Source organism: Bombus pascuorum, chromosome 4, assembly GCF_905332965.1.
Source record: "Bombus pascuorum chromosome 4, iyBomPasc1.1, whole genome shotgun sequence".
NCBI lineage: Eukaryota > Metazoa > Arthropoda > Insecta > Hymenoptera > Apidae > Bombus > Bombus pascuorum.
Genome location: NC_083491.1, coordinates 12,505,957 through 12,525,893, shown reverse-complemented (window position 1 = coordinate 12,525,893; position 19,937 = coordinate 12,505,957). Strand labels below are relative to the sequence as shown.

Here is a 19,937-nt window from a genome sequence, read left to right as displayed (position 1 = left end):
ATTCACAAATAAAGACATATTCCTTATCATATTTTTTAGCGATTCTATTATATTTCGGTAAATATACTTCGGTAAATATTGCTCATACACAATTACGTAATCTTCACAAGATAAAATATGAAGATAATACGTATAGAATATATACCTTTTATCATATTGGACTTTGATTGGTCGATCAACGAACATTGCTTAGAGTAGGAATAGGCCGCCTATCACCACTGGTGTTTCCATACTCCCACTTCTACAAAAATTAGCACAAGACTTTCCACGTTCAATGTAGTTCCAGTTGCTCTCTGCCTTGGTGGTGAGTGGTAGTCGTGTATTACTTTACAGTCATTTTCGTTTTATACTTGTATAATTTCATTATTAGTATCAGGCAAGATTATGGCAGACAAACAACGTGTTTGCATCATTGGATCAGGAAATTGGTAAGTTATTTTTAAGCCTTTGTAATATTAAAGTCTGTAAATGCGAAAAATTTGGTCTGTCATTGATTTATCTGGTCGGAGTAAAATGTTATCAGAATTGATCACCACGTGCTGTAAATAAAAACCAGATGAAGTATCGTACACTTGTTAAATCTACTGTATTTTTATTACTAACACCTTTCGATAATACTTATCTATATTGACAAATATATTTTTAGAAAACTGAATTGTCAAGTTTGGCAGATTCTAACTAGGTCATGTTTTATTATAATTTATATAATATATTTTTGTAAGGAATGCATGTAAAAATGTTAAAATAAAATAAAAATATTGTGGAAATAACAAGTGTATAATATGATATTATTCATAAATGATATAATGTAGCGTGAATTATGTATTATTATTTATAAATTAACTTTAAGCTTAAATGTAAAAATTACATCGCTGAATAATTCGAATGAATTTCTAATATATTTTTATTTGTATTAGTATGTAAAATGTAAATTAGGAAAATATAAACTTGTTTCCCTGGTAAAAATATACGCAAATTTTTGTGCATAGATATAGAAGAATGTTATGTAAAACAAATTATTATATAATTTTACTGTATATGTTTAATTTCAGGGGTTCAGCTATCGCTAAGATAGTTGGAGCAAATGCCGCCAAACTTAATAATTTTGAGGATCGTGTTACAATGTATGTATACGAGGAAACTATCAATGGAAAAAAACTAACCGAAATTATTAATGAGACGCATGAAAACGTAAAGTATCTTCCAGGACATAAACTCCCGCCCAATGTGGTAAGTACTTATGTACATGTTTATCTATACTCTTTCTCATAATTAAAACAATCGTTTTTTATGCTAAGAAATAGATTAAAAATATTGTATGCATTTTAAAATTGTTCTGTATACCTTTATTTTTTGATTGATCAAAATATGAAAATCTTAATACTTCAAATCATAGTAAGTAGTATGTACATAACATTGATATCTTAGATTACATCGAGTTTCCTACCCAACTTTTAGATAAACTTCACATAAATATATCGTATAAATATCCCAAAACTTTTTAAATAATATTATATTATTGATAATATTACCTTATGCAATAATATATACTTATTAAATTCTACACCTTATTCTTTATTTATTTCACTATCTTTTTACAATATATTTTACTATATGGATACATACATATTACGGATAATACATATTACACGTTGTGTAACCTTACTATTCTTACTGTTAAATCTATAATTCTGAAACATAAATTAAGCTTACGTAACTCTCGTGAGATCACATGTATCTCATATGTAAACCGTTTCCTTTTTGTACCGAAAGAGTATAATTCATTCCATATTAGAAATCTGTTTGTTACTGTTTTAATTATTTAAACTTACAAATAAATTAATAGTTTATTAGAGTAATACATAGTTTATTAATGCAGTATAATTATTCTTTTGTAAAATAAAAAAAAATATAAAAATAAAATTTTCTAAAAATTTTAATGAAATACTTTCTACCTTTAATTTTTAATTTAACCCAAAACTATAACTTTGTTTTCTATATCGCAAATACTCATACGTTATCGTTTAGTTATCGCAATCTATAGTTTTAATTTAACTTCCGAGATACACGTCTCAGAATACACATTCGTAATTTCCATCTATCGCACGCATATAGATGGTTAACTTTCAGCGTCAGTAGCTTTGTATAGAAAAACCTTGACCATGACGAAGTCTGCTGAAACTATTTATTGATTCGTAAGGTAGTACGTTTCTCTAGACGTATTTAAAATGTACATCTAATGTAATATGGGACCTATGTCTATATCCACATAATAAATTTAATGTTACAAATGATTGAGCCTCTTGATCCTATTTTAAGCTTAATTTTCATTTTGAACTATTTTAAACTGAGTACGTCAGTTAAGGTTACTATAATCTTAATATAAGAGAAATAGGTTAGGAGTTTTTTCGATTATTTAATAGAGTATTTTGTACAATTATGTATAGTATTTGTATAATAAATTACTTTACTATATTTGGTAAAATGCGAAATTTTATTTTGTATTAAATATATTGTACTAACAAAATCATCCCTTGAAAGAAAATAAAACATTAGTAGTAGATTGTATTATTTGTGAATACTAGAAATTATATGATTCATTACGTATATATTTATGAATTAATAATTTTTCACGTTTCCTTTCCTATCGTTTAACGTATGAACATGAATATCCCTTTCCATAATTTTTAATATTTGTAACAAAACTTATCGAAAATCACTCCATGAGATATGTGAATGGAGACAATTATTTTTCTAATTGTTAAACGAATATATAACTTCTATACACTGCAAATATAGAAATGATATATAAATATTAACAGTCTATATGTTTCTCATGCTTCAGATTGCAGTTCCTGATGTAGTGAAAGCTGCCGAGGATGCAGATATCCTAATTTTTGTAATACCACATCAATTTATCAATAAAATATGTAGTACGTTATTAGGGAAAATTAAACCTACAGCTGTTGGTCTTTCTTTAGTAAAGGTATGATTTTAATTTAGAATTTAGCATTAATAGATTATAAAGCATTGATTCAATCAATGAAATCAGATTTTAAACTTAATTATTTCGGAAACAATGTTTCGGACGAAAAAGTTTCGTACAAAAATTTTTATTTGTTTTGTCATATAAAATCCAACCTGACAATACTGAAATTATAAGTTTATTAATATTTTTATAGGGTTTTGATAAGAAGGAGGGAGGTGGTATTGAACTTATTTCGCATATAATTACTAAACAACTTCATATTCCTGTTTCGGTTTTAATGGGAGCAAATCTAGCTTCTGAAGTTGCTGAGGAAATGTTTTGTGAAACTACTATCGGTAAATATTTACTATGTATTTACAAAACAAATATCATTTGTTTTTTAAGAATGACTTGTACTATTTGTTCGAATGGTCCCATTAGGAAAAAAAATTAATTTCTGTTTGATATTATAAATGATATTATATTAAAACTGCACATTCATATAATAATGGTTATATTATAACTACATATGCAATGCATACATATAGACATACGAGAAAAAGAATGGATGAAATCGTTCAAGTATCGTTTCATGTCTGAACGAATAGCGCATAATCTATTTTGTATTTGCACGCTCATGTAGGTAAAAATTAGACGAGGAGAAAACATTTTGCTATGAACAAATAGAACGAAGCAACTCAAATTTTCCATACTTTTTGAGTAACTTAATCGTTCCTTACTCTAATTAATGTATATTTTAAATTCTGCAAATTGCAACCATAAAAACTTCAAGAACATTTTTATATGCAATATTACAAAACAGCTTCTGACTGTCTTTGTTTATACATTTTCGATTAAATCGAACTGTGAATGTTATATCTTTGTTATTTAATATCTAGGTTGCAAGGACAAAAATATGGCTTCTATACTAAGGGATATAATACAAACGTCATATTTTAGAGTTGTAGTAGTTGAAGATGTTGATTCTGTCGAATGTTGTGGGGCATTGAAGGTAACTATATCATAATTTTTGGTTTTTCACATTTATGTTAAATAGATGAAATCTCATAAATATAATAAATCTCACAAATTTATCAGCTTATCAAATCTTTTAAAAAAATCTTAAAACTGCACTTTCCTTCTTTAATAGTAGAGATATCTTAAGTCATAAGATATTCACTTTAGATATAGGGTATCTGAAATACGAGTATCAACAAATTATTAATAACAAAAAAAAAATATTTAGGTGTAATCATATTTTGATATATAATAGTGCTGTGAAACAAAATAAATATTTTTAATGATACATGATAAGTATAATAATATATGTTGAAATGGTTAAGATTACAATAACATCCAGTTAGATGGTTCTGAACGATGTTATTTAGTAATAAATATCTTTCCAGTAAACAACATATCTATTATAAATACTTGCATATCTCAAACTTCAAAGTATACTCAGTCAAGAACTATGCATGTACTTGATTGATGATGAGTTCTATCATACGCTGCATGCGTCACTCGTCTATCGTTGATACATATTGCGCACGAATGAAATTGCGTAATCGCATATTTGCATTGTAAACTTAATTTTTCTGTATATATTAATTATATATTTCAATTTATAACAGAATATAGTAGCCTGCGCCGCTGGATTCGTCGATGGTCTAGGTTTGGGTGATAATACAAAAGCTGCTGTTATCAGATTAGGTCTTATGGAAATGATTAAGTTCGTGGATGTCTTTTTCCCTGGAGGAAAACTTTCTACTTTCTTTGAAAGTTGTGGTGTGGCTGATCTTATCACTACTTGTTATGGTGGTCGCAATCGTAAAGTTTCTGAAGCTTTCGTAAAAACAGGCAAGGTCAGTCTTTATTAATATGTACATATTAATTAACATATAAGTAGTAAGGATATAATAAAAATTTAGTTCTAAAATAAATAAGACCTTAAAGTAGTACATATAACATAAAAAGTATGCTCATCGCATTGATTAACATTTTCATATCTCATGTCCCAGTCATAGTTCAACTATGTTATTTCCACAAACTACATAATAATATACGCAGCAGTATATAACAAAATTATACAATTAGATACAATATGATATAGAAAATAGTTATGCAATGATGTTCTTTTAAATTCTAATAGAATCGATTTCTACAACCGAATCTGCATTCCAATGACTCAGCCTCAATACGTTCAACACATTCTCATTGTCAGTGTTTCGAAGCCAGCGTAACCTAAACCTACTGACAAAGATAATGAATAGATTAGCAAGAATAAATAAGAAGTACTATGTTTCTCTCACTTGCTCCCGTTAAATCTATTTTTTTCCTTATCAACGGGCTTCAGAGTGCATCTCGAAACTCGAAAGTATTTTAGGAATGAAATCGCTGTTATGTGGGAATTACAATTCAAACATCCTGACATATTATGATTAAACGAGCATTACTAGGATAATGTATTACATAGAAAATTATATTATATATTAATTATTTTCTTTACAGACAATCGAAGAATTGGAGAAGGAAATGCTAAATGGACAAAAGTTACAAGGTCCGTTCACTGCTGAAGAGGTAAATTATATGCTAAAAGCGAAAGATATGGAAAGGAGATTTCCTCTTTTCACGGCCGTGCATAGGATTTGTACCGGTGAGATAAAGCCTGCGGAACTAATTGAATACATACGCTATCATCCAGAACACATGTAAGCTTAATTGTCTCCACTATATTTAATGGCGAACTAGTTTAAATATCTGATCTTTATTTTAGAAATTGTTATAGAACAACAAATATTTTATTTGATATATTGTAAAATTTACTTTCGGAGCTAAAATCACATTAGTATACGGTTACATAAATATTAGAAATTCAACGAGAAAAATATTATATAAATATGTAATATTTGTGAGATTTAATTGGACATCCTATACGAGGGATACGTGGGATCTAAGCATTAATTTATTTAAAAATTAATATTTTACCATACATCTTTTATCGTATAATAATGAATGATCCGTTTAGCCATGGTCCTATCTACTTGTGTAGTTGCATCTTCTAATGGGTGTTAAAACCAATTGGTACATCTGTAAAAAGTAACTGAACACTAACCTGATAATATGTATATTGTACATAATACGTGTACATATTTGTAAATAGTTATCATGTATATCGAAATTGAAAGGGCTTATGTACAATTGTTTCCAATGTTATATGCACATATATAAGATGAAATGTTTCTGACTTCTATCGAATAAAACGATTTTTATTTTAAACAATGAAAATAAAGGTTTATATGTACAATTACATACAAAAGAGCTCTGATAGCTTCGTAAAAGAGATTATTTTTTTATATACATATTAAAAACAACGTGAATATTTATCCTATATTTCTATAATATATCATAAGATGTAAAACAAGATTCAAAGGATGTATTTTACTACGTTTTAGTCATTTTCGATCTTTTCAAAGCCATTTTACCGTGTTAAATGTATCATAGCTTATTGATGGCAGTGAAACAAATATATATAAGGTGTCTTAGATTTTATAGGCAAATATTGTCGTTATATTTTATGGGTTTGAGTAAGAAAATGATATTATAAGAACATAGCATTAATAAGCTTCATTAGAAGCTTTATTGAGCTATTGAGCTAAGAGCTTTAAAAACATTGAAAAAGTTGACATAAAAACGCGATGATTAATTCATGAAGGTTAAAAAAATTGCACCTTTGTAGAATTATAAATTCATTGCCTTAATGTTGTCAGTTTTGTATTCACAGTAATGATAAATATTTTGAAACTAATTATCAATAATTGATAGCAATCGTAAGACCGTTATGGTCTTCGCTATTTCTTTCCTTCCATTCTATTCCTCTGCTATCTCTGTTCACATTTTATATTTTTTTATTATAATTATTTTAATGATGCTTCAAATGACTTATGTTTACATAACATTCTTTTCTTGAATTTTATCCATAAAATATGATGACAAATTTTGATCGGGAAAACCTGGAACACCTTGTACAAGAAGTAACATTAGATATCATATTTTGCATGACTGTATATTATTGTTGTTGCAATCTATAGGGGTGTTGCGAAATTCTTTTAATGATTTGTAAAAATTAATATTTCATAAATAAAATGTGTGCGTAACATACGCATTTCACATTTGGTTGTGTTACAATCAATGTTTCATATTTGTTTTCAAGGCAATGTAGAAGTTTATAAATTCATAAATTATAATCGCTATTAAAGACATATCTATATCGTAAAATGATGTTATTTATTTTTGATACATATATATAAAGCAGATTTAATTGGTAATTTCGAGACAAGAAAAAATTTTTCGGTAATTATTTTCATGTATTTCTGTAAATATAAAAAAGTACAATTTTGTTTAAACTTTTTTCAAAATTTCTCACCCCTAAAGAAACATTAGAATTGGGAAAAGGTGATGGGGAATTATTTTTAGATTCTTGACTATTATACAAATCAAAAAACAATTTCATAAGAAAAATGTTTATCAAGTAGAGAAAAGAAGATAGAGTAAAAAAGGAAACTAACTTATAAGGACCATGGACTTTTCTGAACTTTACAATACAAATTTAATTAGTACTCGTCAAAGAGTAAATTGTTGTTTAACTTTGTTTTTTTTGCAATTTATTTTAGTTTATATTTTGGTTTATATTTTCAATTTTGAAGTAGAGTAATATTACGATAAAAATTATAGCGCATATAATAATAATTTCAACACACCCTTAATAGCACCTGTGAATCACGTACATAGTTAATATCTTCTTAAGAGCGCAAAGTATATACGAAACGTAAAGCAGAACACTGATTATTAATAAAACAAAGTAGTAATACGTCAAAATGTAATGTGTTATGCGTTGTTGTATATTTTAATGAAAAGTTTACAAGGATTGTTGTATGTTAGAAATTAAGAAGAGTCTACAAATAAATATTTTAGATATCTTGATCTTGTGCTGATAGTTTTCGATAGTTCGTTATAAATTGTTGTATCATAGAACTAAAGTTGACTTGAACAGTGTAACATAAAACGTAACAAATATATGGCTATTACTTGTTAATTGATAAACATTTGTTTAGAATTATATTTGTCCTCTTTCCAAGGCCTTTAATTCCAACTTTCATAACTATACTAGTAGTTTTTTTTTTTTTTTTTTTTTTTTTTTTTTTTTTTTTTTTTTTTTTTTTTTTTTTTTTTTACTAATAATAAACATTATCAAATACTCATTTTTTACAACTTAATATGGTTTCAGTAATCATAGGTAGATACAGTATTACACATATTTCAATTTGTATTATGTATGTTTAAGGGTGTAAAAACACATGCTGTGTACAAAAGTAATACTCATCATAATTAAAGGTATGCAAAAGATTTATTAGTTTTAATTATATTTGCTTCATATTTAGGGACAACGACGTTAATGCAACAATACTACAGCTACCTTCACCAAGATGTCGTCTGTGAAGATTATTTAGAAGAGACGAAAGAAGATATACGCGCGTTATGTGCATTTAACTTTTCGTGGTCAAATTCAACTAAAATATGAATACCATACCGATCTGAATTAATTTTTAGTGATCGAACATTAATAATGTAATCAAAAACAGTGTCTAAAAATTGAAAATGAAATTGGTCATCGCTTATTTTCAATTTCGCGGCATACATCCGTGTGTCGTTTGCTAACTTTATTTTAAAATATTATATTTTATCAATATTTTATGATTAGTATTCCTTAGTAAATATTTTAAGAGCCGAAAGTATCTAAGATATTAGATTAACTTGTAAAGTCTTATTGTTTATGTATTATTATTTGTTGTATGATATACTATCAAAATGGTTTTTTACTTGCTGACTGAGAGTTAGAGTAGACATACAACCGTAAAAGGTTAAAAAACAGTTTTAAGAAATTTAGATTTTGATATAAATATGGTATATAATTACTGTACGACGTAACAGTAGTCATGATTTGATGCAACCCGACAGTAAAACTTACGATGTAAATTTGTTAACATCCCGATAATAAGGAGATTGAGTTTGGTAATGGGTACTTCTTCGTTCTTTTCTTCTTTTTTATTGTTTTTGAAAACTAAACGATATTTATTTTTATATATTTTTAGAATGTAAATAATATAACTTCATAAAAATGTTTCTTTATTATTTAATGTTAATATTACGTTCAGCAGTTATTTCATGAGAATTTTTCGTTTTATTCTGAAACTTAAAATTCAAAAGACTGCCTTGTAATGTTAGAACCTTCGAGATATATATTAAGTATTATTATTAAGTTGACACTAATTTTAGAATTCATTCTGGCCACGGCCTGCTGTTGCGTTTATATTGGCCTTGGTCCAGAACAATGAATGCCAACCGTTAGGAAATAATTTGCGATCGTTACTAAGGTCAATGAAGGCTGAAGTTAGTTTGTAAGTTAGTTGGTCAGTCAGTCAGTCAGTCGTACACCGGCGTTCGAAAATAAGCAAATTTGTGATACTTTAACCGTGCATAGAGTATTCTATACCCTCGTGAGTTTGTAAATTCTAAACCAGCTGTACATTAAGAACAGCAAAATGACTACAGAAGGAAAGAAGAGAGTATGCATTGTAGGAAGCGGCAATTGGTACGTGTATGAGACTTTTTCTCTTCTTTTTTTTATACATTTGTATTGAAGGTTTCTCAAAGTATAATGTAATATTATTTATAATAAATTGTATTATATCTTCACTTATTATTTTTATATTTATTTTTTATTTTTACTTTCTACATTTTTTTTTTTTTTTTTTGTTACTTTTTATCGATATTTGTATCGACGTTTGTATACAATTTTAGAGCTCGATTTCATTAAGTGTGTGTGTGTGTGTGTGTGTGTGTGTGTGTGTGTGTGTGTGTGTGTGTGTGTGTGTGTGTGTGTGTGTGTGTGTGTGTGTGTGTGTGTGTGTGTGTGTGTGTGTGTGTGTGTGTGTGTGTGTGTGTGTGTGTGTGTGTGTGTGTGTGTGTGTGTGTGTGTAGAGAGAGAGAGAGAGAGAGAGAGAGAGATAAATGACAGTCTTACAATCTATTTTACGCAAAACTACATATTATGAGATAATTGGAAATTTAGTTATCTTATATAATTCTTTTTACTTTGTACTTCAGGGGTTCAGCCATTGCAAAAATTGTAGGTGCCAATGCAGTTAAATATAACAACATATTTGAAACACGCGTGACAATGTATGTTTACGAAGAAATAGTGAACAGTCAAAAGTTAACTGATATCATAAATCAGTTGCATGAAAACGTGAAATATCTTCCTGGGCACAAATTGCCAGAAAATATTGTAAGTTTCATTTCATTTAATAGTGTGCATATTATTTTTTTCTGAGTGTATCGACATTATTAACTTTTCTTTCTTTTAACGTTAAAATCATTCCTGTCATTTTTATGTTAAGTATATCGTATGTTTCTATTAATTTTTCATTATTTTCATTAAATAATTTTAATAAGAAGTTCTATGAAGAATTGGAATTTGATAAATAGGAATACTTACATGAATTAAGTGATTATTATATACCTATTATACTAATTTATTTATTAGAAGAGATGTTAGGAGAGATAAAAAATAAGTAAAGTAAGAAAATTCATAGTTTCTTTAAAATTATTATTCAATTTTATTCTTTTTCATTATGTATATTGTGATAACACAAATTTGGTTCAAAATTCAGGAGTATATCATAAAGCGACGAATTAAAAAAATTATATCTTTATTCAATACGTTCAACAAACTTTCAGTTTTAACGTAACATTGCATGAGTGAGAAATGTACAAAAGATAATACATTATTTAATACGAAATCATTCATTGATAAATTATTGAAGACATTCAATAATCTGTGGTTGTGCGGACGTAAACCTTTCCAGAAGGCATTGATACTTTGTCCACTCCTTTGGGGAAGAGTTTAGTGAGTTCTTCATCTTTCACAGTTGGAAGTATCATAACTTTTTCACCAGGCTGTAAATACACAGTGAAATATATTTTTATAAAGTCACCGCAAAGTATATCCTAGGTAAATTATTCATTATTATTAAAATTTTCGCTATTGTCGTTACGCTATACGCTACCATCGCGCTATCCAAATAATGGAAAATATACGAATAATACTAACTTCTAATAAAGCTGTATAATTAACGAGCATGTAAAAAAGAAAGCTTTTCTTACCACCCAGTTAGCAGGGGTTGCTATTTCTGGTTTCTTGTAGACAAGTTGTAAGGAATCTATAACTCTCAGTATTTCACTATAAATTATATAAAAGTCATTAATACGTTTATCCTATAATACAAGTATTAATTACAGATATTAATTAAAACTACTTAACAAGTATTATTCTATAGTAAAAAAAAAGAACTTACTCTACATTGCGTCCAGTGGACGTTGGGTAATGCATCGATAAACGTAAACGATGATCGGGGCTTATAATGTACAAAGCACGAACAGTTAGAGCTTTTTCCGGATCATCTTTGCTGTCTTCGTCGATCATATCCAACTTTACTGCCAGTTTACGATCATGATCGGCAAGAATTGGGTATGGGAAGTCCCCAGGAATGTCCTGGCAATATGATTTAATATCCTGCAATAAAAAAAATTATAGAAAATAAAAATATATATTCGCATAAAATGGCATAAATCGAGTACAAATGTATAATCGTTAGATTGCACGCCATCTTTATGTACGCAGGACACAAAAAAAAAAAATATGTGAAACAAATATTAATATCTACAATGAGAACTGATACAAAGCGCTAGTTGGTTCATTAAAGCAAAGTAAAATTAATACGAACTTTATAAGGTAATAAATTCAACTTCTTAGCAGGCTGACAATCTTTTATCGAAATGAAATAATTATGTAGAGTGTTAACATGTAATGATAATACTAATAGTTTGTAATTATTCTTTTTGTACCTCGTATTTCAATTAGAACTTTTTAATGGTACTTCAACATCAAGTTTATAACATTTTATTCTTATTTTTACCTACGAATATATATTGACAAAGTTTGCATGAAAACTGTTCGAATACCCTGTTATAAGTATTGCAAACGATATTATAATCATTGTTTACAAGAAGATCACATAATTTATTCCATGCACATACATACATGAGACGAAATCATTTATAATGTGCATATGTAATCTATGAGAATGACGCTGCAGCATACAAAATATTCTTCAAATTGTAATTGTAATAAAAAAGCGCAACATCTATCGTCTCGGCAAATATTGAAGAATATTTTTGATACTAACATTAATCCAATCAATATGATCCTTTAGTTTGTCAACGGAATGAGCCAACAGTTTTGTATTTCGGCGTTTAAAACTGGAATGATGCACTGCTAAACGACCCAATTCGGTGGTGCAAACCGGTGTAAAATCAGCAGGATGAGAAAATAGAACGACCCATCTATAATTAGAAATAAAAAAAAAATAAGAAAGAAGATTTTATAAATATTCACAATCTGTAATTCTATATATCAATCACATTTCTCTCTTACTTTGTAACATCATTGAAATTCGTTTTTTTACAGTGTATATTACCACACTGACGCACATTACACTTGATACGATAATAACTTTATCGTTCAATTTCTAGATTTAAAAATTTCTATGTCTGTCATACTTAAAAATGTAGTCTAATAGATTACGTATAAACATTACGTAACGATTTAAGATAAAATGTACTCTGAAAATAGTGTTTTCATTTCACTGTTTCTTTTTCTTTAATTTCGTATGTTTATTAGTCTTAATTATTCATAAACAATATTAGATTACTCGTATTCAATATCACACAATCAAAGCACAGAATTGGACACGATAATGAATCATATGTTATTGTTATATTTTTAGAATGTAACGCGCTCAGTTTTATGACAGTAGAACAATATTATCCACAAAACAGTAATGACTACTAGAACGATAATTACGAACACATATTACTTACAAATTACCGTTTTTCTTGTTATTAAATAGTAAATCTTTTAAATTAAGATTTATGGAAGATAATGTATTTGAAAATTATCGGTATTTGATTGCACATTAATTAATGTTTCATTATAAATATTTAATGTGTCTATACACGCGTAAAGAGAAGGAGAGGTAGAGGCAGTTTTTCCGTCGTAAATAGCGTGAAATCATGAAAACAACATTTCTAAAATAAGTAACAAACTTCAGCTAAAGCGTGAAATTAAAAAAAAAATACATTCATTATCAATATTGTGCGTATTATTCTATTTATTCTTGGAATATTAATGTACACGAAATCAATATCAAACTAGATTTCTGTATAACCTTCCTCATCGTTTCACTATTTGTATTGTTTTTTTTTTTTTTTCTTAATACTTAGCTTAAACTGACTAATGTTTAGGATACAAATATATATAACATCGTATCGGATATGTATAATAGTGACAACAGTAGCAATCTATTATATAGTTTCCGCTACCTAATCAACTATGCAAAATCTGTCATTAAATTTCTGAGAAATTCTATACCAAATCAAAAGACGAATAAATAAATAGAATTCAACTTACGAATCTTCCTGCCAATCGTAAAAATTAATTTTCCCTTTAGTAGAGTCAACTTCAAAATTGGGAAACATCGAATTAAGCCTCATGATTAATCTCTTAAAACTTTGTATATAACAGATCTCACTTTAGATAACGATTTCTGAAGAGCTGTCGTTACGATTTACTAGTGTCAGTACTTATGTGTTATTGCTATACGCGCGTACAATGTACGAATTAAGCGCTAGCAGCGCTATTTAAGCATAACAACTCTTCTCCCCTCTTTTGCCACAATCGGTATAACTGATGTGTTATCTACGCGTTATCCACGTTAATATATAGCAATTAGTAAACATGTTTCTCCTAAGGATGTGCCAACTTCTCCTTACTGGCAGTAATGCGTAGGTGGAAAATCGAAGAATTTCGTTTACAATTAACTTACATACTCTTATTGTTACACGCAAAGGAAGCTGTTCTAGCATAAAATCTTGCTGTTTATATTTTTTCATTTCGCTAATTGCTTAGGAAGATCTGTGAAAAAAGAGCCAGGAGTCCATGGTCTGAACATCCGTAACGTTAATTGTCAAATATGAAAACAGAATTTTACTTCTACCATTCGTATCCTTGAATAACGTTACTTCATAGTGCTTCATACAAGATTAAATCGTCGAATCTATTCTTAAACTAGAATCTAAGAACAATGGAAAAACTTTCTGAACAAAAAGATCTATAGGTTTGTTTGTATGTGTTTTCGACATAGGAAAGTATAGTTGAACTACTATGAAAACTTTATTTAGGTATTTTGTAAATATGGAAACAACAAAATCTTATAAGAGCCAATTGTGATTATCAATTATGAATTTAGCTAATACATATTAAAAAGTTAAAAATAAAATTTCCGACGAATAAAAATTGTAGATTTAGACAAAGCTCCTAAATTGATCAAGAATTTAAGATAGAAGATCTTTCTATCTTTATCATATATATGTGAATAACGAGTATGCCTGGAAATAGCAAACTATCTGCTAACGTACGTTTATATAGTATATAATTATCATATATGAGTAGGTTTGTATCTTATTGCGTTCTTACACGAGCAATGAAGGTTCGTGTCATACGAGACGTTTAGCGAATATATCGTGAGCTATGAATCTAATGTTATTGAATCTATGCGTTCGTATTTTTATTTTATTTAAATTTCATTGGCATATAGGTTTTCTATAGATACAGATTTGGGAAAGAGATTTTATAATTATAAAGATTAATATAGAATTTATCAAATTAATGATATATTGGAATCTTTTCTATCATTCAACACAATCGCTCCTCCCACTAACTGTCCGATAAGTACTTACTTCCTCCGTACTAACTGATCTTGAAAATACCGTCACTGATAAATGTATGCGCATTAGATAAATTAAATTAAGTAAACAAATGACAATCTGACTATTACAACAAATAACATAGCATCCAACAAGTGTGATGCACATTATTTTAATAAAATCCTTTTAAACAGTCATCGACAAATATGTGTTATGTGTTGGAGGATTTCCAGAAAATTTTGTTCAATAGTTGTTGCTACATTTTAAATAACAAAATATTTAAAATTTTGTTAAAACACTATGAATTTATTGCATATTTATTTTGTTTGTTTCCAAAACAGTACAACCTAAATTTGAAGGAGCTGTACGCCGAAGGATTAAAAATTGAACCGTCATTTAACCGCGTACACTCTTCAAAAAATAATTAACCCGACACTTGACTCAGAAAAGCTCTTAATGTCTATTTTTCGAACGTATCTCATTTTCCACCTAACGCTACGTTTGATACATCTCGCTACAATAGCTTCCATCTTTTCACCAATGTCAAATTCGTCCTATTATCAATTTAAAAAAACCGGATATCCTATCTATGTCCAATTCTAGAATAAGTAGCAGCAAATAATTTGGTTCAAAATTCAGGAATATATGATAAAGCGACGAATTCAAAAAAATTATATCTTTATTTAACACGTTCAACGAACTTTCAGTTTTAACATAGCATTACGTAAATGAGAAATGTACGAAAGATAATACATTATTTAATACGAAATCATGCATTAATGAATTATTGAGGAAATTCGATAATTTGTGGTTGTGCGGACGTAAATCTTTCCAGAAGGCATTGATACTTTGTCCATTCCTTTGGGGAAGAGTTTAGTGAGTTCTTCATCTTTCACAGTTGGAAATATCATAACTTTTTCACCAGGCTGTAAATACACAGTGAAATATATTTTTATAAAGTCACCGCAAAGTATATCCTAGGTAAATTATTAATTATTATTAAAATTTTCGCTATTGTCGTTATGCTATATCTGCCATAGCGCTATCCAAATAATATAAAATATACAAATAATACTAACTTCTAACAAAGCTGTGTAATTACTGAGCATGTAAAAAGGAAAGCTTTTCTTACCACCCAGTTAGCAGGGGTTGCTATTTCTGGTCTCTTGTCAACAAGTTGTGAGGAATCTATAGCTCTCAGTATTTCACTATAAATCAAATAAAAATCATTAATACGTCTATTCTATAATACAAATATTAATTACAGGTATCAGTTAACTAATTAATAAGTATTATTCTATAGTAAAAAAAAAAGGAACTTACTGTACGTTGCGTCCAGTGGACGTTAAAAAAATCCGGATATCCTATATTATATCCGATTCTGGAATAAGCGGTAGCAAATAAAATACTTATCAGTTATCTAGTAGATCAGTGTCACGCTAATCAATTTTTAAATATTTCATCCGGTCTTAAAGATGTTGATTAGAATCGAAAAATGATGTAATTCATGTGATTATTTTCGAGTTCATGCAAAATAAGTTTAACGAAAATTATACACACATATAAAATTCAATGCATCTTTATCTTTGGATAACAATAAATATTCAGTTTTATATGCGCGCAAGTAGGTTCCTAATGGACATGTTCGCTAAATATCAAAATGCAATACGATACATAATTGCAAATTTCTAAGTATAGTATATTATAAGTATAAATAAGAGTATAAGTATAAGTATAAGTAAGAGTATATTAAATAACCACGAAATTTCGCTATTCCACTTTCTACGCATCAATTACCAGAATTTTATTACATTTTGCATATCACCAGCTAGCTGATTATTTTTTACTTCTCTCATTGCGAAGCATTAAAAATCATACAAACTCATCTCATTGTCAGTGAGAGCGGAAATATAATCTCTTAACATGATGATTAGACGTATCTATAGCGGAGCTAAATTAACGATATTTTTTGGCATAATTTGCCACTTTACTTGCGAAACCTTGCATATGAATATATATACAAACTGCACAAAAGAATTGGGAACAAACTTTAGTAACATGTAGTACACATCAAAACAAGAAAAAAGATCTTAAGATACGTTGGTTCGAAAACTATTAATTAATAAACTAAAAAGAATTGTGAGAAAACTCAACGAATTGTGTATGTTGAAATGAACAGGGGAATGTGGAAGTGGAAGTAATATTTTACTGACAAAAATACCTTGTAACACCGAAACTAATGGTTTTTCGATCCATGTTTATCATGACCGTTTTGCTCGCTTTCATGAATACCACATGCTCCTAATTCTTTCCCCATGTCCCCAATTCTTTCGTACACCCTGTGTCTTTGTATTATATCTAGTATTATTATTAGCATTATTTTCTCATCTTATTTTATATACGCTTCTAAAATTAATCCTACGCTGCAAAAAGAACTAACGATTTTTTACGATTAAACCAAAGAAGAGCAAATATTTTAAACTCAATAGAGTCGACGATAGGAATTATTTTTTTTTTAAATTGTTTTCTCGAAAACGACGTATCACATCACGAATGATAGAAGTTGAATAAATGATAAACTTTGTATCTTCGTGTTTATTTCAATTACGTCAGATTGCATCATGGGCAAACTCCCCAATGCTAATAATAAATAAAGAAATAATTTAACATAGAATGACTCATTTTTATTACATCATTCGTGCTTTGCAGCAAATTTGTTTTTCTTTCGTATTCTTTGCGGCTTCAAATTTGTAAACTATATCTTTTAAGAAGCTACCTTAAAGATTTCATTAGAAATTTATCTAGCTTCAGAACAAAAATTCATCGATCTAAATCAATAGCGATATGAAAGTCTTAGGATAAAAGTCATTTTTTCGTTCACGATTTACTGTTAATCTCAAGGTCTTTTTAATCGGTCAGATATATGATTACATTGCATCTAAATGTTACATATAAGAAGATGTATGTTGAGTTATTTAAGAAATGATACGAATTACTTAATAAACATCACATTAATTTGATATGCAATTTCCAGGTTGCCGTCCCAGACGTCGTTGAAGCTGCCAAAGACGCAGATATTCTTATTTTTGTAATACCTCATCAGTTTATACGAACTCTGTGTGCAACATTGCTCGGTAAAATTAAACCAACCGCGGTTGGTATATCATTAATTAAGGTATTTGTTGCTAATTAAATCTTATCAAATATCTTATTCAATCGTTATTCGTTATTAAAGATGTTTAATATTTATCAAGGGCTTTGATCGAGGTGATGGAACGAATATCGAATTAATTTCTAAAATCATTGAAAAAAATTTAAGAATCCAATGTTACGTTTTAATGGGAGCAAATCTAGCTAACGAAGTTGCCGAGGAAAAGTTCTGTGAAACAACTATTGGTAATTATTATCCGACTTATATGATTTAATATTCGATATTATTGTTATATACTAATCACAATTGCTTTTCATTATTTATAGGTTGTAGAGATAAACGTTTGGCCCCAGTATTAAGGGACCTTATTCAAACTCCTAATTTCAGAGTTGTAGTTGTCGAAGACTGTGAAGCTGTTGAAGTATGTGGTGCCTTGAAGGTATGCAATTATATATATATATATAAATTCTAATATTAATAAAATAATATTTTTTCTTATTTGTGTTTGGTATATTGTAACGCTTATGTTTAGTTTATGCAAGTATACTTTACATATACGTTTCAGAACATCGTAGCATGTGCCGCTGGTTTCGTAGATGGTATGGGACTAGGTGATAATACAAAAGCAGCTGTTATCAGATTAGGATTAATGGAAATGGTCAAGTTCGTGGACACATTTTACAGTGGCTCGAAACTTTCAACGTTCTTCGAAAGTTGCGGTGTAGCAGATTTGATAACTACTTGCTACGGTGGAAGAAATCGCAGAGTTTGCGAGCAATATGTTAAAACTGGCAAAGTATACATTTCATTTATTCGTATATTTTTTATTTTACATCTTCTATACCTCGCTTCATCATTAAAAATGAATTAAATATTTCATAAAATTATCGTATGTTTCCTACTAGACTATTAGGCAGCTCGAAGATGAACTTTTAGGTGGTCAAAAATTGCAAGGACCAGCCACAGCTGATGAAGTTCACGGAATGCTGAAAGCTAAGAATTTGCTAGAAAAATTCCCGTTATTTACTGCTGTACACCGCATCTGCACTGAACAAATAAGACCAGCAGATTTACTTGATCAAATTCGTAACCATCCTGAACATGTGTTAGTATTAAACTACGTTTATTTATTACTTATGTATCCATTAAATCTCACAAATCAAGTTTACAAAATAAATATCTCATTAGGTTTGCACCAAAAACATTGTATATGTACTAAGTATTGTCCTCATCTTCCCTTTTTATCATTTTTTGTGTTGAGAAACTGTAAAAATTGTTTTTTGACAAGTACAAAACCCACTTATATCGGGTGAGATAGATATCGGCCGTATGTACGGATGAGATGCTGTATCATGTAGAAATGTACAAAGATAGCTGAAAACTGATTAACACATTCCATCAATATAAAAGGATAACATTCCAAATAAGTAAGTAACACTTCAATACAAATGTTTTTATCATAAATATGATTTGCAAATTATTTGTCATTCAGTTGAAAATAATTAATATAATAATATTGTTAATAAATATTAACAAATTATTTTTGTACTTTTTAGGATGAAGGTTGAAGGTGGCAACTGAATGCTATAAGTTACGGAATGTAAACATCTTGACAGCTCTAAAAAACACTTAGAAATCATTAAAAGGAAAAATCAATTATTAGAAAAAATGTAATATTACAGATATTTTGCAATAATTAGTTATAATTGGATACTGTTTTTCTCCTGATGATTAATATACAATTGTTCTATAAAATACGTAATAAGATATTGTACTTTATTTATTCCTAGAATAATTCATAATTTGTGCAATGAGTCTTTGAAAATATTGAAAATAGTTATTTAATATTCATAGAAAATTCGAAGTAACAAGTATTGAAAATAATCATTAAGTATTAGAAAGGACAATATTAAAGAATTAATTACATCAGCATAC

General features: G+C 28.5%; 3 protein-coding genes across 4 annotated transcripts; 2 read left to right on the top strand and 1 right to left on the bottom strand.

Moving 5' to 3' along the window:
- Positions 1-259: 259 nt before the first annotated feature.
- Positions 260-8,604, top strand: LOC132905895 (glycerol-3-phosphate dehydrogenase [NAD(+)], cytoplasmic). Its single transcript, XM_060957628.1, has 8 exons — positions 260-428; positions 1,053-1,230; positions 2,846-2,986; positions 3,183-3,324; positions 3,868-3,980; positions 4,600-4,830; positions 5,477-5,676; positions 8,407-8,604. Exons 1-8 carry the CDS (start codon positions 385-387, stop codon positions 8,462-8,464), a joined length of 1,107 nt encoding a protein of 368 aa, XP_060813611.1. The 5' UTR covers positions 260-384; the 3' UTR covers positions 8,465-8,604.
- A 561-nt stretch (positions 8,605-9,165) lies between these two features.
- Positions 9,166-19,767, top strand: LOC132905896 (glycerol-3-phosphate dehydrogenase [NAD(+)], cytoplasmic-like). Of its 2 annotated transcripts, XR_009657881.1 has the most exons (9): positions 9,166-9,617; positions 10,133-10,313; positions 17,886-18,026; positions 18,106-18,247; positions 18,329-18,441; positions 18,568-18,798; positions 18,908-19,107; positions 19,191-19,429; positions 19,559-19,767. XR_009657881.1 is itself a non-coding variant. In XM_060957629.1 (8 exons), the coding sequence occupies exons 1-8, from the start codon at positions 9,568-9,570 to the stop codon at positions 19,581-19,583; spliced, it is 1,083 nt and encodes a 360-aa protein (XP_060813612.1). In that variant the 5' UTR covers positions 9,166-9,567; the 3' UTR covers positions 19,584-19,767. The 2 variants fall into 2 exon arrangements, 1 of the variants encoding a protein (XP_060813612.1); XM_060957629.1 differs by lacking the exon at positions 19,191-19,429.
- LOC132905902 (peroxiredoxin-6-like) lies at positions 10,614-13,768 on the bottom strand. Its single transcript, XM_060957642.1, has 5 exons — positions 13,557-13,768; positions 12,274-12,430; positions 11,383-11,600; positions 11,192-11,267; positions 10,614-10,984 (listed from the first exon to the last, which is right to left on the bottom strand). The coding sequence occupies exons 1-5, from the start codon at positions 13,637-13,639 to the stop codon at positions 10,856-10,858; spliced, it is 663 nt and encodes a 220-aa protein (XP_060813625.1). The 5' UTR covers positions 13,640-13,768; the 3' UTR covers positions 10,614-10,855.
- Positions 19,768-19,937: the final 170 nt, after the last annotated feature.